The 23,791-nt window shown below is 52.5% G+C and overlaps 2 protein-coding genes across 5 annotated transcripts in view; both read left to right on the top strand.

Moving 5' to 3' along the window:
* The window catches only part of LOC131419132 (uncharacterized protein C3orf20 homolog), a 137,310-nt gene that overhangs the window by 58,409 nt on the left and 55,110 nt on the right, over positions 1–23,791 (top strand). The gene's annotated exons all lie outside the window — the stretch shown is intronic.
* Positions 1–23,791, top strand: part of LOC131419115 (mitochondrial mRNA pseudouridine synthase RPUSD3-like) — a 55,138-nt gene that overhangs the window by 7,044 nt on the left and 24,303 nt on the right. For all 4 annotated transcript variants that reach the window (XR_009223148.1, XM_058563950.1, XM_058563923.1 and 1 more), the window contains exon 2: positions 9,041–9,170. Coding sequence is in view for 3 of the 4 variants with exons in the window: in XM_058563950.1 (XP_058419933.1) it covers positions 9,041–9,170 (130 nt within the window). In the remaining variant the exon portion in view is untranslated. The remainder of the gene's footprint in view (positions 1–9,040; positions 9,171–23,791) is intronic.

Here is a 23,791-nt window from a genome sequence, read left to right as displayed (position 1 = left end):
GGCTGATGGGAGTCAGATAAATGAGCTGGGGCAGGACACTCGTTCCACACATATTTGTGGAGCATCTACTGTGTGCTCATGGAGGACACAAATGCATAGCAAGCCCCTGATTCCCACCTTTAGTCCTGTGAGTGATGGGGAGCTAATATGGGAACGTAGATAACTGCAGTCACAAAATGTAGACCGTGATGGGAGCCCCTTCCAGCTGGAGAGATGGAGGCTTCCTGAAGGAGGTGGTGTGTGGGTAGACCTTGGGAGTGAAGTGGAGGGGTGGGTAGGCAGGAATTCTGGAACAGCCTTGGAAGAGGCACAGAGATGGGAAGATACAGAGATGTGCATGGGCCAGTGAGTTGGTGGTTTGGCTGTATATGATGGTTAACAATTCCAGAGAGGTGGCAGGAATCACTAGGACAAAATTCCTCAGCTTTGCAGGGGGCCACTTTGGACATAAAATCCCAGAACATCACAGAGGGAAGGGCCTTCCGAGTCCTCTAACGCTCTTATTTTATAGGTGAGGAAACTGAGGCCCAGAGAGAGGTAGGGGCCCACCTGGTGTCACACAGCAAGCTGGTGGCAGAGGTGGGACTAGAACCCAGGTCTGTAAGACCTTGAGGAGTTCTGCCTGATTCATTCATCCCTGGCCTTGAGCTCAAACTGGTTGTAGCAAATAAAATTGCCAGACACTGTGCTGAGCAGTCCATCTGCCTCATTCCTATATATCAGCTCATAAACTCATCTCATAAACAGATGAGGAAACTGAGGCAGGGAGGTTAAGCAACTGACCAAGGGTCAGTGGGCTGACAAGTGGCAACTGGGTCCTGACCATAGGAGGTGGAATTTCAACCCTTGTGCCCTTTATCATTATCCTCTCCTGTGTTCCCAGACATGGCCAAAATGCTAGGGCCAGTGGTCAAAGCGAGGCCAGGCCCACATGCCAGCAGTGCGGCTGCTGCTAAGGCCAGAAAAGCAGGACTCTTCCTCTGCTGCCCGCATCATGCCCCAAGTTGCAGAAGGCAGTGACTGTTTCCCAAAGTGGAACCTGAGGGACGACTGCACTGTGGGTTTGGGGCTCTGGCTTAGGATTTTTCTTATACGTTAACTCTTTATGTTAAGTCTGTCATTTTATGAGGCTTCTGCAGATCTTCTAATAATAATCTTTTTCCCTAGACCTCTGAATCTCAATTGATTATCTGAAAAGAAAGCCTTCCTACTTAACAATAATGTTTCTCTTTGGCTAGGAAAAATGGTAGTGTTTGTTTGGGGTCGGAGGAAGCTGAGCTGGAATCAAGGAAGACAGAATTCCTTGAAATCCTCATAAAACCATAAAAACTTCAAATCCACTAGGATGGCTAAAATGAAAAAGAAAGACAATAATAGGTGCTGATGAGGATGCAGAGAAGTTGGAACCCTCATTACATTCCTGCTGCCGGTAGGAATGTAAAATGGTGCAGCACTGTGGAAAACAGTCTGGCAGTTCCTCAAAACGTTAATCATAGAGTTACCCTGTAACTCAGCAATTCCGTTCCTAGGTATATACCCAAGAGAAATGAAAACACATGTCCACACAAAGACTTGGACACGACTGTTCATAGCAGTGTTATTGATAGTAGCGAAAAAGTGGAAATAAGCCAGATGTTCATCAGCAGATGAACAGTTAAACAAAATGTGGGACAACGGTACAGTGGAATATTATTTGGCCATAAAAAGGAATGAAGTACTGATACATGCTTTACATGGATGAACCTTGACAACATTATGCTAGGTGAAAGAAGCCAGACACAAAAGGCCACATATTGTGTGATTCCATCTATATGAAATGTCCAGATTAGGCAAATCTTTAGAGACAGAAAGTAGAATAGTGGCTTCCAGGGACTGGGGGGAGAGAGGAATGTGACTGACTGCTAAAAGGTATGGAGTTTCTTTTTGGGTTGATGAAAATGTTCTAAAATTAGGTGGTGATGATGGTTGCACAACTCTGTGAATATACTAAAAAGCACTGAATTGCACACTTTAAAAGGGTAAATTTTATGGTATGTGAATTATATCTCAATAAAGCTGTTATAACAAGAAAACAAATCCCTATAAAGCCACTGACACCATGTTTTAAGAGGAGGAGTGGGGATGTCACAGGGCGGAGAGCAAGGATGTACTTCTGTTTTTACTTAGTGCAAGTGGAAATTGAGTTTTAGAGAAGCCTCTCCTTCAATCGTGTTTCTGGGAACCATTATGAGCACTATCCCTTGGCTGACCCTGGGTGCGGGGTGTGTTCCCTCCAAGAGGAAACGAAGCAGAGCCTCACTCCAGAAGTGAGGAGGCTGCAGGCAGGCAGCTGCTCTCAGAGCCTGGCCCCCAGGCCACAGGATGCGTGCAGTTTGGTCTCCACACGTGGTTTCACATCTCTGAGTGTTTTGTTTCTCCACCTCTATTCTACAGATGTGGAAACTGAGGCCCACCAGGGCGGTCACGTAGCCCAGATCATGCAGTTGGTTGGTGGTGAATCCAGGACACCCAGATCTCTGACCCCCGTCCTCTTGGGCTCTTTCCACTGTATCAGATTGAAGGTTCTCGTTAACAGTGCAGACGATATCTGTATCTCTGAAAACCTCAGTGTCCCTTTGAGAGTGGGGAATATGGGAGGCATCAGTTTTGTTGTTTTTTTTTTTTGTGAGGGAGATCAGCCCAGAGCTAACATCCGTGCTAATTCTCCTCTTTTTGCTGAGGAAGACCGGCTCTGAGCTAACATCTATTGGCAATCCTCCTCTTTTCTTTCTCCCAAAGCCCCAGTAGATAGTTGTATGTTATAGTTGCACATCCTTCCAGTTGCTGTATGTGGGACGCGGCCTCAGCATGGCTGGAGAAGCCGTGCGTCGGTGCGCACCCGGGATCTGAACCCGGGCCGCCAGCAGCGGAGCGAGCGCACGTAACTGCTAAGCCACAGGGCAGGCCCAGGGAGGCATCAGTTTTGAGTGACAGGGAAGTATCAGCAGGAGGTGCTACCTGGGGAAGGCCTGGAGGGATCCTTTGAGTGAACTCTGAAGGTGCCAGGGGGTTGGGAGTATGGGGAGTAGGCAAGGGACAGGACTGAATATCTGAGGGTTTGGAAATCACTGATTCTGTACCCAGCCCTCCTCTCTGTCTACTTCCAAGCTCTTTCAGCTGCTCTGCTAATTAGGATAGTCATATTCGCCGAGGCAGCCATCCTGCCTCCTCCATCTCGAACTTTCCACCTCTCAGAGAGCTCAACCCTGAAGCCCCCTGCCCCTCCCCGCTGAGCTGGCAGGCTTCAGAAAGGCCCCAGCCTATCTCGGAGAAGCCAAAGGATGTCACCTCTGCAGTCTGGCCTCCTTTATGCGTACCGCACAGCAAGGATGGAACTCGGGGACAGAGCGCCCGCTGAGAGGTTCCCCGTGGGGGAAGCGTTCCTTTTTTATGAGTTACTGGGCCATTTTGGCTGTGCTCGGGGTTGTGGCTCCCAGCGAGTGTCACATAGGACAGGATTTAACGGGCAGCGTTGGACAACCCTGGGGACGAGTTACAGAGTGCTCATCCTCCCACGTGGATGCACGTGTCCTTTTATGATTCTCGGCTGCTGGAAAGGACTGTGCTCTTTGGAGCGTCGTTGAAGGTAACGAGCTCTGGGCAGCTATAATTTATGTTCCCTTTAAAGCATCAGTTGACCCAGAGGGAGGACACGGAGTGGAGACTAGTCTGGGGGTTTAGAACTTGGCTCTTCTGCAGGCTCTTCTGGGCTGGCCAGAAAGGACCTACTGTGTGCCAGGCAGTGGCTGCTTTCACCATCGTGCTCTCATTTAGTCTCACAATGAACCTACATAGTCATCCCCGCTTTACAGATGAGAAACAGAGAGGGTGGGTGCCTGGCCTGAGGTCACACAGTGACTCTCCTCTATCTGATGCCAAAGTTCTCTGCCACTTGGTCTCTACACTTACAGGGCTGACCACCTGGCCCTTTTGCCTGTCTTCCCCGGCGTGTTTCATCACCCCTGATTTACAGATTAAAAACAGTAAAAAAAAACCTGAGGCATGGAAAAGTTAAGTAACTTGCTTGAAGTGGTAGAGCTGGGATTCAAAACAGTCTGACTTCAGAGTCTACCCTCTTACCTAGCACTTTGCACTGTGCTTTCTTTGAGGCCAGAGAGAGTGCTTTAGTCATCTTTGTTACTCCATGTGTTAACTCCTTGAAGTAGGTGCTGATCCATATTTGTTGAATAGATGAGTGAGGGAATGGGTGGCTGGAAGGATGGATGATTGGATGGCTGGATAGCTGGGTGGGTAGATGGAAGGATGGGTGGGTGGATGGAGGCATGGATGGGTGAGAGGGGATGGGTAGTTGGATAGATGAATGGGTGGATGGATGGAGGGAGTGGGGGAGGGAGGGAGAGATGGGTGGGTGAGTGGATGGATGGGTGAGGGGATGAAAGAATATATGATGGGTAGGTGGTTGGGTTAGATGGCTTTCTCATATGCAGCATATTGGTATGTTCACAGAAGCTGTCTGGAGACAATGCCTCATTTAGTTATGATTTTAATGGGTGTTTTGACTAGAGAGGCTATGGAACAAAGACAGTGACTGCTTGCTTGCCACCGTATTACCAGTACCTAGAGCACAGAGTCTGGAGCACAGAGAGCTCTTAATAGGTATTTTTTGAATGACTGGAAAACCAGACAGATGGGTACCAGATAGCCAACAATATAGAGCCTTCCTTAGACCGTACTGTGCAAAGGACCCATCTCAGAGGTTTATGTTGACAGACTGGGGAGATGCAAGGGTAATATGCAAGGGTTCCCAGTCTGTTTCCCCAAGGGAAGAAGTGGCTACTCACCCAGGACACAAGTTCTTCGAGGGCCTGTCAGAGCATTTGGGCAGAAGTTGTTAATAAAACATTTCTTGGAGGTCTTTGCTTCCCCTGTATTTGAAGATCAGCTTGGTAGCAAATATCAAGGATCTGTAGGGTCAGCTCTGTTGACACTTGTGGTCTTAGAATATTTTAATTTGCTAATGTAACGAATGACTTCTGTCCAGGATAAGGTCTGTCGCTACAGCTTTTGTTGAATCTGCAAAGGCACTGGATTATTCTTGCTCTTTATGTTGTGAAAGCATGTTTTTAATGGCACTTTACCCCCATTTGTTGTGCTCGCAGTCCCTAAATAGGACATTGAAATAAATGAGCCAGAAATATCATCAGAGCACCGGAACTCTTGTCTCCTGCCTTCCATTTTAGTGATCTTTCCAGAAAACAGAAGTCAGAGGAAGAAGTAGATTAAAAAGAGCATGGGCCCCGTTTCTGGCCAAAGCTGAGGTTGTATTGAGGACAGACGGTTGGGGGGTCAGAGGTGACTGGGTTTATCTCTGAGACGTCTGGGCATGTCCGACGGTGAGCAAGATCATTGGAGTCAACATTATAGATTAGTTCAAACTATAGATTTTGAAGTGTTACGAGAATACACAGTGACTTCACAGGTGTTATTCCTTAGGGTGAGACGATAGTAGGGAGCAAATGTTAAAAATTAGTGGACTTAAATACAGCAATAGGTAAATAATAGACCAGCTGTTTGCAGCTAGGGCTGAGCTGGTGATGAAGAGAGCTAACATTTATCGAGTTATGATGTGTTGGGCACTGTTGTAAGTGTTGTGCCTTATTTAACACATTGAGTCCTCCCAACAGCTCAGTGAGTTAGGCACCACTGAGACATGGAGAGGTTAAACATGGCCAATAAATGGCCGAGCCAGATCTGAACCCGGGCAGTCTTACTCGAGAGTGTGAGCTCGAATCTCTGCGCTTTACCGCTTCTTGAAAATAAAGTAAAACAATAGCAGAACAACAAAACCAAAGCCCCCTTTTGCCCTTGCAACCTGAGACCTGGCTCCACTCGTCAGTGCACTGAGGGAACCTGACAGGGCTCTGTTTTCATGTCTCTGCAATGGGATCGCGCATAGGGAGAGGCATCTTCTCAGGCCATGGGTGTTGGCCCAGATTTGCCACATGACCTTGATCCAGCTCCTCCTCTCTGGGGGTTTGGCTTCCATGAGCTCTCGCCCCAGTGTCACCCGTGACTCTGGTCTGTGGAATCCAACCCTCTGCTTGGCTTGATGCAGAGCCCCCGGTTCCGTGATGCCCAGCAGCATGTGATGCTGGGGAGACTTTCTGCGGCATCAGGGCCTGAGGACACCCAGCTTCCCACGCCCCAGGTCGAGCAGAGCCTTGCCGATGGCTGAGCTGTTGGGGCCACATCCCACCAGCACTGGAATATCCCTGAACAGTTTAAGCAAGAGGGTGACATGAGGAGGTTGGGTTTTGAGAAGGTCTGTCTGGCTGCTGGGTGGAGAACAGATTAGAGGTAGTCGGGAACGGGAGAGAACGGGAAACAGCTGTTACGGATGTCCAGGCAGGAGATGGCTTGGACCACAGAGGCTGTGGTAGAGATGCGAGTGGAGTCAGGAGATATGTAAAGGTAGATTGGGGAAGGGTTTAATGCTTCAGTAGCGGCTGGCTATGCACGGAGATGCTCAGATTTCTGGCTTGCTGCCTGGGAGGATGGTGACGCCCTTCACCCAGTGGGAGGCTTGGCTGGGAATCCTTTCCTCCTTCACAGCACATTCTAGGAAAGGCCTGGCACATACCTCCTTTTCCTTGGTGAGGAGGAGGAGTGGTCCAGGGGCACAGTTAACTGCTCCGTCCTCAGCATTGCTGGTTATCCTGACAGCGGTAATGGGCTCCTTTTGGGGCCCAAGGTGGCCATTCCTCCTGGAGGGAGAACAGGCTCTGCTCCCTGTCTGCTGGACACGTGGCTGCAAATTGATGCCAGTGGCTGTGGAAGGAGGGGAGCTGGAGCTCAGGGAGACTGGTCCATGGAGTCACTTCCCTGAACATGGTTCTGAGCTCGCTGAGCATGTGTGGTGTTCCTGACCCTTAGGCTGGGGACAGCTCCGTAGAGGAGGGAACTGTTGGCCCCTAAGGTGTGGTGATGGGGAGTGAAGGAGATGTAGGGTGGGTCTGGGAGGGGAGGCCCTAGCATGCCTTTGTACACCTCAGTGCTATATGGCTCGTCGCAGAATACGTTGTTTGCTCTCATAGTTTGAAAGAAAAGGCCAACAAAATAATTTCTGAAAAGGAAGAAGAAAGAGGTCTGACCAGAAGCGTAGCCAGTTGGAGAGTAGAGTGGATCTTGGCTCAGCCTGGGGTGTAGGGTCAAGGCTCAGCCTGGGTCAGGACTCAGTTTGTGCCTCTGCACACAGATTACACAGCTACAACCCGCCCCCCTCCCCACATATGTTATGTCAGGGAAGCCCAGGCAGGAACAGGCCCCACCATCACAGGCCACCTTGTCCCTGATCTCTCTGGCCTCAGGACCCCCATGTGGACCAGGGGATGCCTGTCCTGCTCTTGTTTCTTGGGCTCCCAGTGTTCTGGGGATAGATATTCAGGGTTCTGACTTCTACGATGGTTGAGAAGGAGCTCCAGGATGGATCCCTAGCTCAGATGTAACCTAAGGCTCAGTTTCCCCTCTCCTGATCTCCCCCTCCCCAGCCATGCTTCCCCCTTGCTGGACCAGGGCCTGAGGCAGGGGGGGGCTTCCTGCCTGCGTAAGGCCTGGGCTAGGAGACCCAGCCATTCCAGTAAGTGGATGCTCCCTTCTCTCCTCCCATCCATCCATGCATCCATCCACGCATCCATCCATCATTCCAGCGTCTCATCCTCGCATTCCCAGAGGGCAGGAATAAGTATATGATAAGAATTTAATAAGACCAGATGCCTGGATTTTGAGTATGAGACGTTTTGTGGGAAGTTGTCTGGGACCACATTGCCAATGGCATGAGGGAGCCATTGAAGGTTTTTGAGTAGGAGAGGGACGTGGCCCAATCTCTATGGCAGAACAATGACTCTATTGTGTGGAGAGAGAGGCTGGGAGCAGGGAGCAAAGCAAAGAGGCTGTTGTGATTGGGCCAGAGCCTCCTCTGTGGGGATGGTTTAGAAGTCAGAGAAAGGAGGCTTCTTCTGCTCCAGGTTAGTTTTTGTCACATGCCAAGCTCTTTGCTGCCTCAGTGCCTTTACACGTGCTGCTTCTCTGCCTGGAGCACTTCCCTATGCTATCACAAGGCTCCTTCTCCTCTTTCTGGTCTCAGCCTCAGAGAAGCCCTCCCTGACCTATCTAAACAGTTCCCTCTTGTTATTCTTTGTGAAAGCATCTCCTCTTTTACTTATCAAAATTTATGATCGTATATTAGTCGTTCCCTTTCTCAGGACAGGGACCATATCTGCTTTATTCTCCAGTGCTTTACCCACTGCCCAGCCCTGTGCCTCGCCTAAAGCAGGGAGTCAATAAGTATTTACTGAATGCATGTACGAATTCTTTAATTAATTAATGGCAATGCCTGCATAATGGTCATATTTCATAGATAGAAGATTGTTATCACACCTTCCTAAGCATTGACCTCACAGCATCTGCTGAGAAAATTCGACAGGAATCATTATCCCCAAGTAGCCTAAGTGAAAACTGATACCCTGAGTTGTGTCTTGTCCGTGATGTAGCTGATGGCAAGGCTGGGACTAGGGGCTAGACTCTGTCTACCATATCATTGCATCCCTTCTTCAGGCCCAGAGGACACGGCCACCTTGAGGACTATCCCTGCTGTCTGACCAGGGCCAGTCCAGACTGCCAGACCAGTCAGATTGAACATCTCTTGTCCTCGTAGTAATTATTTATACCTTCCTTCAGCATCACAGCCTGCATCGTATCTAGCAGGGAGATGAGTCTGTCTTAGCATGTGTAAAGGCACTGAGGCAGCAAAGAGCTTGGCATGGTTAGGGAACTAAAAGAAGGCCAGCATGGCTGGAGTGGGGGCAGGTAGGGAGGTTTGTGCCTGCGTCTCGTTCATTTCTGGGACCCCATGGAGGGCACAGAGCTTTGCACACAGAGCACTCATTAATGGCTGTTGGCATGAATAGGACCCCTGGCCTGTTCACTTTGCCTGTGCTGGACAGGGAGCTCTAACCCTCTCTCTCCTCTACTCTGACCCCAGCGCCTACACAGAGCCCTACAAGGTCTGTCCCATCTCGGCGGCGGTCCCCAAAGAGGACCTCACATTGGATGAAGAGCAGGGAAGCTCGGAGGAGGACAGTGCTCCAAGAGACCCCAGCCTCACGCACAAGGTAGGGCACCCCATCCCAGGGGAGGGGCTGTGGGATGTGGGGAGTCAGAGATGTGACAGTGGAGAGAGCACGGTAAAGGGTCTACTCCATCCCCTCTCTGCAGAAGGACCTGTTTGCAAACCTCTGACCCCAAGCTGGACACAGAGGCTCAGTCACAGAGCAGCTGGGGCTGTGGCTTTTTTTTTTTTTTTTTTTTTGTGAGGGAGATCAGCCCTGAGCTAACATACATGCCAATCCTCCTCTTTTTGCTGAGGAAGACCGGCTCTGAGCTAACATCTATTGCCAATCCTCCTCCTTTTTTCCCCCAAAGCCCCAGTAGATAGTTGTATGTCATAGTTGCACATCCTTCTAGTTGCTGTATGCGGGACGTGGCCTCAGCATGGCCGGAGAAGCGGTGTGTCGGTGCACACCCGGGATCCGAACCCGGGCCGCCAGCAGCGGAGCGCACGCACTTAACCGCTAAGCCACTGGGCCGGCCCCGGGGGCTGCGGCTTTAACACACGGCAGACATGGGTCCTGCATTGGGGATGCAAGGGTAACTGCTCCTCGTGGCGTCCTCCTGGGTCTGAGGAAGTCTGGGGCCTCCTAGAGCCTTTGGGGATGAAATGGAGTAGAGCTGCCTGATTTGAATCAAGACAGACCTGGATTCTAATGACCGCGGGCACCTGGGCCTCAGTTTCCTCATCTGTGAGGTGGGAATTGTGAGAGTGAGCTGAGTTAAGGGATATGCGTGAGATGAGTTAAGGGATACGAGTGAGATGAGTTAACTGAAAACAGTTTTAGAATGAAACTTGGTTTCCCCATGCCCTGCAGTGATGCTGTGAGGGGGTGGGGCTGAGGGAAGGGCTGTTATCTGTGTGGAGGCTGGTGGTGAGTCAGGGCCCACGTCACAGTGGAGACCCAGACCTTCTCCCTGGGCACCGGGCAGTGGGGCACAGCGGTAATTATATACGCTCGCTGTTGGGTGCTCCTGGTGAGCCTGCGCTTCACTTCCGTTCCCTGCCATGACCTCAGTCCTTCCACACGCCACTTCTAGGAAACACGAGTTGTTTCCCATTTGCAGGAACAGTCAGAGAGGTGAAGAACTTGCCCAGGGTGGCACGGCTGTTACTTGGTGTCACCTAGGAAATGTCGCGAGGTGAGAGGGCCAAGAATTGAGACCCCAGGGGGCACCACTGCTGCAGGGGGGACAGGCTAGGAAGATTGAGACCAGCTTGAATGCTCCCCACCGCATCTCCCAGGCCCGCTCCTGTCTGCCGAGGAGCAGCTGCCTCCTACCTGACAGACCTCCTTCAGGCGCCTTGTCCTGTGTCCGTCTCCCCCTTGCCATCCTCTCCTTCGAGCCTAGGTTAGCGTGTCACACTGCTTCAAGACTCTTCATGTGGAAGCACTCAGCAGAAGTGCCTGGCACTTACCAAGCATTTTATAAACCGTCATGTCTTTCATCGTGTTTTCAAACCCTTTAAAAATTCATTTGTCTTTCTGCACAGGGTTTCCACAGTTACCTGCCCAGGGCTGCAGGGATGCTGACGGGGCCGACTCACCAGGCTTCTCCTCTCCTTCTCCCTCTAGCTGCTGCTTCACCCCTCCTCAGCCCTCCCCCTTCCCTCCTCTCCCTGCTCCTCCCTCTCCAGATAGAGTGAGCTCTCTGCTGGCACTAAATGCTCCCGCCTTTGTCATCTCTTTTCCTCCTTACACCAACTTCAATACCATCATCCCTGTTTTACAGTCGAGGACACAGAGGTTCAAAGAGGCTAAGTAACTTGCCCAAAGCCACACTGCTGGTGATGGAAGGGACTCCAGGCCACGTGTGTGTGTGTTTCCCACTGCAGTCCTGGTGGCCTCCTCTTACCTCTCCACTCCTCCCAGTCCCCCAGGAAGGCACTGTTGACTCCTTGGAGGGAAGGGAGGGGAGCTTTGAGCTACTGGTGCCTGTTGAGAGAGGGTTTTGGCTTTGCTGGGTATCACTGGGGTCATGGAACCTGGGAGCAGAAAGAGAGAGTTGTCATCGGGGATTGGTCCCCACTCTGAAGCTGGGAATCGTGTCTGGGTACCAGGCCCGGAGGAGCTGAAGGGCTGACAGAGCGGGGGGTCCTCGCTTGTGCAACTCTCTATACCTCAGAGTCCCCCACCCCATGATGCTTTCCCACCATGACTGATGAGTTCCCTGTTAAACCTTCTTCTGGAACCACCTGCATCTCCTCCTCCAGCTGTCACCGCTGGCCAGTGATGTCACTTCCCATCATGGGACCTCAGCTTCCCCATCTCTAAAATGGGAGCATTAATAGCAACTGCTGGGCTGTGGGAGGGTTGAATGAGAACACAGATGCAAGAGTGCCAGCCACGCAGTAGGGGCGTAGTAACTCTGTGGTTTCTGAGTCTGGGAGGCAGAGGGGCATGGGAGAACAGAGGGTCTGGCTTGCTCAGGACCAGTGTAAAGACAGGAAGTCCTAGGGCCCTGGACATTGGTGGTCATCTGGGTCAGCTTCCCAGATTTCTGTCTCCAGGCCACTGCTTGGATGCCCCCAGGAATAAGGAGCTTGCTTGCAAGAGGCCAGGTAGCGTAGGGAATGAGAGGTTCAAACCCAGCTTTGCCACTTAACTAGTTAGGTCGCTAGCAAATGGGCAATTTCTTAACCACTCTGTTCCTCAGTTTCCCCATCTGTACAATCAGGAAAACAATAGTAGTACCTGCTTCAGACTAGTTATGAGAGTAGATAGGTCTAAGGAGACTTAGAACAATGCCTGACGTACAGTGAAAGGACACACAGAGGTCAGAGGTTTTGGTGGGACTGGGGTCCAGGACAGGGAAGCAACCTGCCCAAGGTCAAGTAGTAATAATGCCGGGGTCACGGAACTGAGGCAGCTCCTGCCTGGGACAGGCGCCCCCTATGTGTCCTGCTGGGGCCAGAGCCGGGCAGAGCCCGTGGCCAGCTGGGGTTGGGGACGGGAGCATCCTGTCATTCCGAGAGCACAGAGGGAGAGGCGCGGGTCTAGGCTCTTCACGGCAGGTCGGGTCACTCTCAGAGCCCAGCCTTCTCATCTGCTGATGGGACTGGGCGTCCCTGCCCTTCTCCCTCTCCTTCTTCTTTATGAGGCTTTCATGGTGTACCAAAGTGGAAATCACCTTCAAAAATGAACGTTTCATCTCACAAGGCGTGCTCTACCAGGTTCTCCTCATAAAGTGTGAATCGTGGCGGATGAGGGTCGCAGTCCCCTGGGGTCCTCCTTCCCAGTCCCTGTGCCCTCACGAGGGGACGGGGTGCACAGTATGGTGTATATCCTTCCAGGACTTTGTCCCTGTATTCATGTACATATGTCATTCATTGTGAGTGGAAATGATGGTATTATTTGGGGAGTTGTTCTTTTTCCAGAAGTCAAACTGTGAGAAACCTGGGTATCTTGGTTGGGTTCATTCACTGGTATCTTAGAGATTTTCCCACATTGGTACCTAGAGCTCCAAATTCATCTTTTTTGCCGCCACGTGGCATTCTGGTTTATGGGTATGGTTTATTTTGCCACCCCCTGCTGAGGGACATTTACAGTGTTTCGGATGTTTTTGCTCTGCCAGCAGCGTTGCAGTGCGCTTGTTCACTCATCTCCTTACACACACGACTTCCTCTAGGAGGGGCTCGGTGGACCCGAGAGCAGGCATGTTTTCAGTCTTCATACCTGCTGCTGGATTGACCTGAGAGGCTGTGCCAGCGCCCCTCTGCCAGCCCTCGGTGTGGAGGAGCTCCCCAGGCCCTGGGCCTCAGTGCAGATGGAGGGGAGACTTCCAGAGTGAGCAGTCTTTCCTGGCTCCTTTTTGCCGTAGAAGTTTTGGTGGGGTGAGAAGTGGGGAGGAGGAACATTTACGTCTTATTCTTTTGTCTTCCGCTGTCTCTGAAAATTCTGTTTCTCCAAATGGCAAAGCCGGCTCCTTGCTGTGCTCCCGTCCCATCGCGGGGAAATGGGAGCCAGATTGCCCGTCTCCAGCCTTCTCAGAGGAGCAGACCTAGAGAAGGCGTGCGTGATGGGTACAACTGCCTCCCGGGCCTCAGGGGGCGTGTTTGGGGCTGTGGTGAGGAGCCCCCCTTCTTACAGTTGATATGGTTTATGTAAAAATACATAAAAGGTGGTGAGCTCCACCCTTCCCAGATGTTTTGAAGTGACCAAGTCAGGAGGGGAGAGATTTTTGGAGCGGGACTGGAGGCTGAGCCCAGCTACACCACCCACATGTCTGATCTCTCCCTCTCTCCCGCTCGCGGACGTACAGAGGGTGTGGGTTGAAGGAAAGAGGGCGCAAAAAAGGAGGAGCGAGAAGGACTTGAAACAGACCTGGCTGTGAAAGAGGACGTTCACGGGCTGGCTGGCAGGTCACCCCTCCCAGACAGTGAGCCCAGTTTTCAGACAAACGGGGACTTCTCAAGCTAAATACCAGCTCCCCCAAGACCAGCCCAGGAGGTGGCAGCCCCTCCCGGCTACCTCCTCCCTCACCTGAGTCCCGCTGTCACCGCGTGTCCTGGACAGGTCCACCCCTGAGCCCAGGCAGAAGTTCGCCCTGTCCTCTGGAACAGACCCGTCCTGCCATCACGCCCGCCCTGGCCCCCGCCACGCAGGTCATCTCCTCCCTGGCTGCACCCGAGGTCAGTTGGCCTGGCCTGGGCCTCCTTGCTGACCTCGTGCCCCCGGGCCTTGTGCCTGTGGCCTCGCCCTGACCGTCTGCCTAGGTTATAGGGTCCACTTGAACCCTGGTTCTTTCCACTGGGCTAGTCCCCAGCCTGGGTGAAATGTCACCACGTGCTGTCTCTGCCAGAGGCTTCTGGACCCACGTGTACAGTCCTGCACATTGCCCCTCCACACGTGCTCACTCCTAGTCCCGGGGAGGCCGCTCTCAACCAGCATCAGCTTCCTCGGGCTGCCGCCTCGTCTCCTTCCCAGAAAACAGCCTCGCCTGCCTGGACCATGAGCTCCCTCCTGTCTGCATCTCCTCTCTCCCTCACTCAGTTCCTCCTCGTTCCTTCCTCGGCAACAGAAGTTTATTCATTTACTAAGTACTCGGCACCTGCTGTATGCCAGACACCCCTCTAGGGGCTGAAGATCCAGCAGGTCAGACCAGGCGCCCCCGCCGTGGTGGAGTTTCCGATCCAGAGAAGGAGAGGAACCGTCAGCCAGGAAACTCAGAAGTGGTGTAGGGGGTGAAAGTGCCGTAAGCAGCGAACAAACAGACAAACCACGGTGTGGGGGACGGAGCCCGGGGGGAGAGGCCGAGACAGACAGCGAGGCTGGAGAAGCACTTTTTTCTTTTCAATTTTTAAAAATTATGTTAAAATACATGTAACGTAAAATCCACCATCTTAATCGTTTTTAAGTGTACAGTTTAGTGGCATTAAGTACATTCACGTTGTTGCAGCTGTCGCCGCCATCCATCTCCAGAACTTTTTCACCTTCCCAAACTGGAACTCTGTCCCCATCAAACACAACTCCTCATTCCCCCTCCCCCAGCCCCTGGCACCCACCGTTCTGCTTTCTGTCACTGTGACTTTGACTTCTCTAGGGACCTCAGATGAGTGGAATCATACAGTATGCGTCCTTTATTGATTGACATGTTCTCAAGGTTCACCCATGTTGTAGCGTGTGTCAGAATTTCCTTCCTTTTTAAGGCTGAATAATATTCCGTTGTATGGATAGACCACATTTTCTTTATCCACGCATCTATCAGCTTGTTTCCACCTCTTACTGTGAATAATGCTGCTATGAGCATGGGTGTACAGATATCTCTTCGAGACATTGCTTTCAATTCTTTGGGGTGTATATCCAGAAATGAAATTGCTAGATCTTTTGGTCATTCTATTTTCAAGTTTTTGAGGAACTACCATACCATTTTCCACAGCAGCTAAGCCATTTTACCTTCCCACCAACAGTTCACAGGGGGTCTAATTTCTCAGGGAAGGCCTTTCTGATGAGGAGGAAACTCTTGAGCAGGTTGCTGAATAGTCTAGAAAGTCAGTTTGGCGGGAACAAAGGAGGAGATGGGCAGGAGAGGTTCTGTGGGACTTCCCTCAGCCCACAAACATATGTGAGTCTTCCCCACTCTTCCGCCTCCCTCGCTGCTGTCACTCACTCTGCACGACCCTCCCTGGCCTCCGAGAGCTGGGCCCTCTCCACGCTGTCCGCCTCAGCTCTGGTGGTCTTCCCGCCTTGGGAGCTCCCTCTGCTCTGGGCTTCGCTGGCTCTGTCCTCTCCTGGATCTCTCCCTACTTCTCCGACCACCCCACTCTGCCTGCGCCTCCACATGAGGCATTTATTCCCAAGGCCCGAGCTCCTCCAGCCCTGCCTCACGTTGGTGTCCTCTGCTCGGGCAGCCCGTTCCAGGCCGGCGGCCAGCCCTTCTCAGATGGCATTCCCAGAGCTGACCTTCTGCCCGACCCCTCTCTGCAGCCCCACACTCGCTCCAGCTTCCAGCTGCCCTTGTGGGCCCTTCTTGGGAGCCTCGCAGACACCTCAGACTCAACACATCCCGAGCTAAACTTGGCATTTTCCCATCCCCGGACTGCTTCTCGTCTTGTGCCTGCCATTCTTGTTGTTGGCACCAGATCTGAAAGATTTGGCATCCCTGGCATTTCATCTTCCATCGCCGTGTCTCAGTCATGGATCAGATGAAGTTCCACAGATGCCTAGGCCTTTGGCCAGGCATCATGAAGGCTCCAAAAATGAGTTCTATCTGCTCTTTAAACCCCCCTGGGGCCTTTGCACTTGCAGTTTCCTCCATCTGAAGCACTCGTCCTGCTGTTTGCACAGCTGGCTACAGGTCTCAATTAAAGGTCACCTCCTCCCAGAGGCCTCCCTGCTCGCCCTGCAGGCCTGGGTTGCAGCATTCCTGTTGATTTCCTGCCTCGCGCTCAGCTCCAGCGGGGGTTTTGTTCTTTCTTTTTCTGCTCGCTTGCGTACTGGATGCCTTTCTTTGTTGGAATAGTTCTGGGAGGGCAGGGACCACACTTGTCCTCTTCACAGTTGTGTCCTCACTGCCTGACACATCAGATAGTATTCAGTAAATATCTCCGAATACACTGATACATAAATGAATACAGTAGACCAGTTTCTGCATTTAAGTAAGAAAAACAAACTTGGATGCGTGACAGTTTCATAAAATGAAAACCCTTGTTTGGTCCTGTATAATTTTCTTTTTTTTTTTTTTTAACTATTTTTGTGTGTGTGTGTGTGTGTGTGAGAAAGATCAGCCCTGAGCTAACATCTGTGCCAATCCTCCTCTTTTTGCTGAGGAAGACCGGCTCTGAGCTGACATCTATTGCCAATCCTCCTCCTTTTTTTCCCCAAAGCCCCAGCAGATAGTTGTATGTCACAGTTGCACATCCTTCTAGTTGCTGTATGTGGGACGTGGCCTCAGCGTGGCCAGAAAAGCGGTGCGTCGGTGAGCGCCCGGGATCCGAGCCCAGGCCGCCAGCAGCGGAGCGCACGCACTTAACCACTAAGCCACGGGGCCAGCCCGGTAATAGGTCCTGTATAATTTTCTTTACACAGTGAGGGGCAGAGCTGGGAGCTTCTCAGCCGTGAACAAAATCAAGCCTTCACGGTGCTGATATAAATGGCAACGGTAATAATTAAGTAAATGTTGCCGTACGTTAGAGGTGAAACATGCTAGAAATAAATAGAGCAGGGGGAGGAGGATCGGGGTGCAGAGGGAGATGCTGCCGGTTATAAAGGGGGTGTACACCCCAGAGCCCAGACTGCAGCCTCTACTCCCGTTTCCCACTGAAAGGGCCCCAGGGATCCTTAGAGAAACGGCTGATTCCAGGACTGATCCTGGAACATCGCCAGAAAGCAAGGAAATGCTCCAAGTCTGGTGGGGGAAGGTGGAAAGGACACAGAAGCCTGCTTGAGGGGCTCCCACGGGCCAAATCTGGGACAACTTGAGCATCAGAAAGAATAATGACTGCAAAACTGTAAAAATCCATGTGCTCATGATTCAAAAGAAAGAAAAAATCTCACTGGTCCCTGTAGGTACTTAAGGCGCCACCTCATTATTCTGTAAACAGAAAACGAAGGTGAAGAATAAAGCATTTGTCCTATCTTCCCACATGAACAATATTGTAGCGGAACTTAATGAGGGAAAGTCATTCTTTACAGAAGAACCACAGCAGATAAGTGCCCAGGAAATAATGGAATTGGAAAACATTTTTGCAGCACTAGTGAAACAAAGGCTCCGGCATTGACCATCGATGGAAGGTTCAAAGGGACCCTGTGACAGAGGGACCAGGCAGAAAACACTTGAACCCCTGGACCAATCTTAGCATCACCAAAAGTGGAATGTTCTGGCATATGCGCCTCCTGATAGGATGTGGAATGAAGCCCACAGCACCACCCATGATGCATTCTTGCCTACAAAATTGGACCTGAATCAAATCCAGCTATAGACCCAAATTTAGACCCAGTCAACAGAAAGTACAGGGGACAGAAGAACGTATTAAATGACACCACCAGGCCATTCCACAGGACAGATGACCCGGTTTCCCTGACAAATAATTAGAGTGAACAAAAGAGGGAGAAGGGACTCGTATGGATTCAGAGAGACTGAAGAGACCCATCAGCCAAATGCAGTCGGGGGCCTTAGCTGGACCCTGATTTGAATAAAGCAAGTGTGAAGGCATTTGGGGGACAAGAGGGAAACTGCATAAGGACTGGGGACGAGATGATATGGAGGGATTATGCTAATTCTGTTCGGTTGACACTGTTATTGTAATTATATTTAAGAAAAAGTCTTATTATATGTTGGAGATACAGATGAAACAAAAAAAGTGAGATTTTGCCTTTAAAAATGCCTCAGAGGTACTCCTGTGTTATATGTGCCATTTAAAAGTATATAAGAATTTAAAATATAAAATGAGAATAAAAACAGAGGTCATAAAAGGCCTCACTGAGAATGACATTTGAAGAGAGACTGAAAAGAGGGAGGGAGCCATAGTGGGGTGCTCCGCAGGGGCGAGCAGGCCTGGAGTGTCCCAGCATGGGGGCTGGGAGCCCCCCGGCTTCTCCTCTGAGGGAGATGGGAGCCACTCAGCGTCTGGAGCAGAGGGGGACGTGGTCTGACCTGGGATTTCACACCGCCCTCTGGCTGCTGGAGGGAGAAGGGGCTGCAGGGAGGGCGGGTGGAGGCAGGGAGACCAGGGAGGAGGCCCCTAGAGGCTAGGGGGCTATGGATGGTCACCAGACTGGGGTGGGGGCAGAGGAGGAGATGAGATGGGCAGAATCTGGCTTCTTTTGAAGGTTGGGCCGCCTTCCTCTGCCAGGGTTAACCGTTTGCAGAACAGCTGATGGTCCTTTCTCTGGGTTAGAAGCATGAACTCTGGAGTCAAAGGCCTGGGCTCTGATGCCAGCCCCCACTCTCTGTGTGGTCACTTCTCCACTCTGGGCCTCAGTTTCCCCATCGGTAAAGTGAGGATGGTGATTAAGAACTCGGACAATCATTAGGCTGCTCTGTGGAGACAAAGGAGGTGAAAGTGTCTGGCAGATGGGTAAGGGCTGGGCATGTGCTGCCAACAGGGAGACAGCCCTTATGGGGCACCAACTACATGCCAGGCACACAGCCCAGGGCTCTGCAGGCCATCAGGCCCCACCTTGTCATAGGTGAAATCACCCAGGGAGCTTAAAACTCTGAATCAGAAACTCTGTGGGTGCCGGGTAGCGAATCGCTGCCTCACTGCTGCCCCGTGACAAAGACGGGGCCCTGGTGTCCAGAGAGGGAAAGGGACAGCTCCAGCATCGCGCAGGGGGTTCCAACACAACCTAGCCCCTCTACCTTCTCCAGACCCTCTGAGGCCAAAAACCAGAAAGCCCCACAGGAGGCCAGATGCTGCCCGGGGAAGAAGCTCGTCCATCTGATGGTTCCGCGACGTTCCAGAGCCAAGAAAGAAAATGCCACCAAGCATTTTTGGCCTGGGCCAGGGTGGCTGTCCCACAGGTGCACCAACAGGGCCCCCTGCCAGGAAACAGGTGGCCTGCCTGTTACTATTCCTGGCACTGCCTTCACAGCGCAACAATTAAGAGCACATGCCTGGGCAGCACCATTAACGAGCACGCCAATTAAGTCGTGGGGCACTTGGGCGGAGGTGACAGAAACACTGCAATTACGGCCCCATGTGCCACAGGGCTCCTCGTGCCAGGCCAGGCCAGTGCCGGCCGCCCTTACCACCTTACTCCTGGGCCTCGCTCCCCACAGCTGCCTGCCGCGTCCCAGGGAGATGAAGGCCTGGAGACAGGCTTGAGGTCTGACAGGTCTGGGTTCACATCCTGCGCTGCTTGGCCGAGGTTCTTTCCTCGGCCGTGAAGTGGTATAACGTTGCCCAGGCACCAGGCAGGTGTGACAGCTTCATCAAATAATGCAAGTCTGGGGCCTGCGAGGGCTCTGTGAACAGGACCGAGCTTCTCATTACGTGCCAGGTGTTTGCTTTCAGGTGGCAGAAAAATGGGATCTGAAAAATGGGGATAAAAGTAAGCTTAAGTATTACTCTGCACTAGACACTATTCCTGGGCTTTGCACACATTAACCCCCTCTGTCAGCCCATGAGGTGGGGACTACAGTTAGCCCCATGTTACGAATGTGGAGACCCAGGCGCGTGGAGCAGGGTGAAGGGCCGAGGTCACAGGGCTCTGAGCCTGAACCCTGCAGGCTGGCTCCAAGCCTGCCCTGGGACCCGCTCTGCTGTTATTTCTAAACACAGACGCCTGTGTGTTGTGGTCTCCATGCAAGTGTGTGGGTGGGTGTGATTAAACATAGCGAACGTGCCCTAAGGAGCAGCAGAGTCACGGTACAGCCCACGGCCTGGCCCGGCCAGCTTCAGGCACTGCTGCCTCTGCGCCCTTCCACCTGGGTTTCTACTGCATGGCCATCCCTGCAGGCTGACAGCCAAGGCACCCCACACTTAGAGGCAGACCAGGGTGCCACCTGGTCACGTGGGGTTTGACCAGCTGTGTGACGCTGGGCTCCACCTCCCCGTCAGCACCGTGGGGGTGTCCACTCAGTGTTGCGGGTGGTGGGGATGGTTCTTCTGGGTCAGACGTGGGAGCTGGTATCATGCCCACCCTCTCCCCTTGGCACAAGCCAGTGTGACCCCTGTCTGGGAACTGGGGGACAGTCACAAGGGCACACAAGCTTGAAACCCTGGAGCCCCAGATTGTTAGTCTCACCAGCCCAGGATGGTGGACCCAGAACAGCAGAGCATGCAGCATGGATCCACACCACGCTGGGACCCAACCACAGGCCATTAGAACAGCAGCGGAGAGCAACGGAGAGTGCCAGAAGCAGAGACACAGAAGCCACGGCAGTGAGTGGACCTCAGCCACAAGTCATCAGATTCAGGATGGGAACCGGGGAGGGGGATTGGCATCAGGGGACCCCAGACCATGTCCAAAGGGATAGTATGAGTCATCGGTTTCTTGCCAGACAATGTCTCCCAAAAGCTCCTTTCCACAGCCCCTGACCCCTCCAACTTTGCCCTCAACTCCACAAACTCCTCCTCCCAAAGCTTTGGGTGAGAGAGGCAATCACACGGCCACTGTGTGACCTGGGACAAGTCCCTGCCTGCTTTGGGCCTCAGTTTCCCCATGATAAAGTTAGGGGGTTGACCTTTTCTGAAGGTCAACTCCCCTCCAATAATCTGTGAAATGATGACATCACTCTTCTCTTCCTCCTTACAACCTTCTCTGGCTCCCAAAACACTTCACTTGAATGAAAGAATGACTGAGGAACCCTCCTGAAAAGCCTAACCACTGCTTTATCTGGACTCGGCACCCATGGCCCTGGAATCTCAGCCTCTGTTCTCGGTCCCCTAGATCACCTAGGTCCTTCCACTCTTCTCCTCCTTTTACGGCGTGGCCTCCTCCCTAGAAGGCCCTCCTCTCCACCTCCCTCAATCCCCTTGACTCTCGGACCAATCATGTGTCACCTCCCCCAGGATGCCCTTCCTGACTCCTTTGGCCCGGCTGGGCTAACTTCTCTCCCAAAACTGCTGGACGAACCAGATGCAGGCTCCACATCTCAAGTGCACTCACTCCTCAGCACCCCACTGCTCCCTCCTCCACCCCTCCTGCTGTCAGCATCACTGGCCTGGACAGCAGCAGCAGCCCCCTCACTGGTCTCCCTGCCTCCACCCTCACCTTCCGTAATCCACCTTCCTCACTGAGTGTGATTGGTCCTGTGACCTCTGGCTTCATGTCCCTCCACATCGGCCTCCTTGTTTCTCAACCACAGGGCCTTTGCACCTGCTGTGCCCTCTGCCTAGAGTGCCCATCCCCCAGCTATCTGCACAGCTCCTCCCTCCCTTTCCCCTTTAGGTCCTCATTCGAAAATCATCTTCTCACTGACTATGGAAAGGTGCAGACCCCACTCTCCAGCACCCTCAGCCCCTTCCCTGCTTAATTTTTTCCCTTAGCATTTATCACTTGACAAACCACTGTTTACTTGTGTTTCTTATTCGCTGTCTGTCTCCCCCACTGGAGGGTCAGCTCCATCAGGGCAGGGACCACATCCGTCTTGTGCCCAGTCCCAGCACCCAGTAGGTGCTCACCAAATACTTGCTCAGTGAGGGACTCGAGTCACACCCAGCCTTGCAGCATTTTCTTGCTATTTGCTGGCTGTTGGTCCTGCCCCTGAGGCCAGCAGGGCTCCCGGGGTTGGGGGACGCCAGTCACTCCTCTCGGTTTCCCCTCAATTTGGGGCAGATATTTACACAGGGTCAGAGATCAGAGCTGGGATTTGAACCCAGAACCCGTGGTTCCATGCACTCCTTCGGTCTGATCCTGAGCACTGAAAACGTGTCTAGAGGAAGATGAGGGAAGGCCCCCGAGAGGAATCCTGGCCATGAGTTGCTTAAAGTCCCCTGCCACCATGTAGGTTCCAGCCGCGGGAGGCCAGCCTCCCGTCAGGGCTGGACTTACTGGGGCGACTAAGTGCCAGGCCTTCCCTAGGGACACTGCGTGCTGCTGGGCTCAGGGTCACGGGGCATCCCGGGGACCAGGAGAGACAGCAAGAGGTTCAGGCTGCTGCCACTCCAGAGATAAGGGAAACCTGGGGTCACTGTGAGGTCACCACACTCATGGGGGCTCCTGTCCTCAAACCAGGCTCTGCCTGAGGCTTGGGCAGCAGAAGCTTTGAGAGAAAAAATAATAATGAGGGGCCACCCCAGAGGCCTAGGTCAGCGTGCTCCACTTTGACGGCCGGGTCCGGTTCCCAGGGGCGGACCTACGCCACTCATCTGTCAGTGGCTGCGCTGTGACGGCGGCTCACACACAAAATAGAGGAAGATTGGCAACAAGTGTTAACTCAGGGTGACTCTTCCTCAGCAAAGAATAAATGAATAGATGATGATGAGAGCAGTAATAATCCAGATCCACTTATTCCCAGACCCCATGCGTTCACTTGTACCCCATCGTGCATTCACTCGCTCAGCACAGAGGCACTGAGCAGCTCTTGTGCTCCAGCGATGAACACAATTTGTAACTGTTACCTTCCACTAGGGGAGACAGACAACAAACAGAATAAATATGCAATATAAAGTAGGTTGAAATAAGCACATTCGAGAAAAGTAAAGTGGGGTGAGAGGATTGTGTGTGGGAGGAGGCCTCTCTGATAAGTCTTTACACAAATGAAGGAAGTGGGGGACCCAGCCATGCAGACCTCTGAGCCAGGCAGAGGATGCAGCCAGTGCAAAGGCCCTGAGGCAGGACTGTGCCTGGCATGTTTGAGGACCAGCGAGGAAGACAGCGTTGCTGGAGCTGAGTGGGCGAGGGAGTAGACGTCTCAGAGGATGTCAAGGAGGTCACGGGGACAGATGACAGAGGGCCAGGTCAGCTGCAGTGAGGCCTTGGGCTTTCCCTGAGGGAGGTGGGAGCCATGGGAGGATGTTGAGCGAGGAGCAATGTGATCTGACTTAGGTTGTAAAAGGATCTCTCTGGTTGCTGGAGAAGGAAAGACTGGGGGGGATGAGGATGGAGGCAGGGAGACCAGTGAGGAGGCCATTGCAACCATACAAGTAAGAGATGCCAGGGGCTTGGACAGGGGGGTGAGATGAGGATCCAGGATAGGTTTTAAAGACAAGTGGTGACTCATTGCAGACACACACAGCCCTGTGAGGCCAGGAGATGTAGGTCCACTTTACAGAAGAGGAAACTGAGGCTCAGAGAGGTTAAGTCACTTGTCCAATGTCACAGAGCGAGCAAGTGTCAGAACTGGGATTATAACCTGGGCCACCTGGCTGCAAAGCCTGTGCTCTCTCTCATGACTGTCATGAGGGTCTCCTGCTGGCTCATGCCTGACTCACGTGGCACGAGGTCAGGGTCCGAGATCAGAAGGGGAGCATCCCTATTCCATCATGAGCCCCTGGCTCAGCTACAAAGCACAGCTGTAAAGAGGACCAGAAGGATGCTCGTGCGGGAGGGACAGAGGGAGAGACGGGACAGGTGAGAGTGAGAGAGGGGGTGGCTGGGGACATAGTCCCAGCTTCCTAGGTCTGTTTGTGAAGTGCGAGGTTAGCACAGCACAGGACACACAGGGGTTGCTCCGCAAACGTCCCCATGGGGAGGCAGAGGGGCGCAGGGTGCAGTCAGACAACCTGGGCTCCCAT

This window comes from Diceros bicornis, chromosome 2 (assembly GCF_020826845.1).
Source record: "Diceros bicornis minor isolate mBicDic1 chromosome 2, mDicBic1.mat.cur, whole genome shotgun sequence".
In the NCBI taxonomy this organism is placed as follows: Eukaryota; Metazoa; Chordata; class Mammalia; order Perissodactyla; family Rhinocerotidae; genus Diceros; species Diceros bicornis.
The sequence above is the reverse complement of the archived record's forward strand: the minus strand, read 5'-3'. Positions and strand labels throughout refer to the sequence as shown.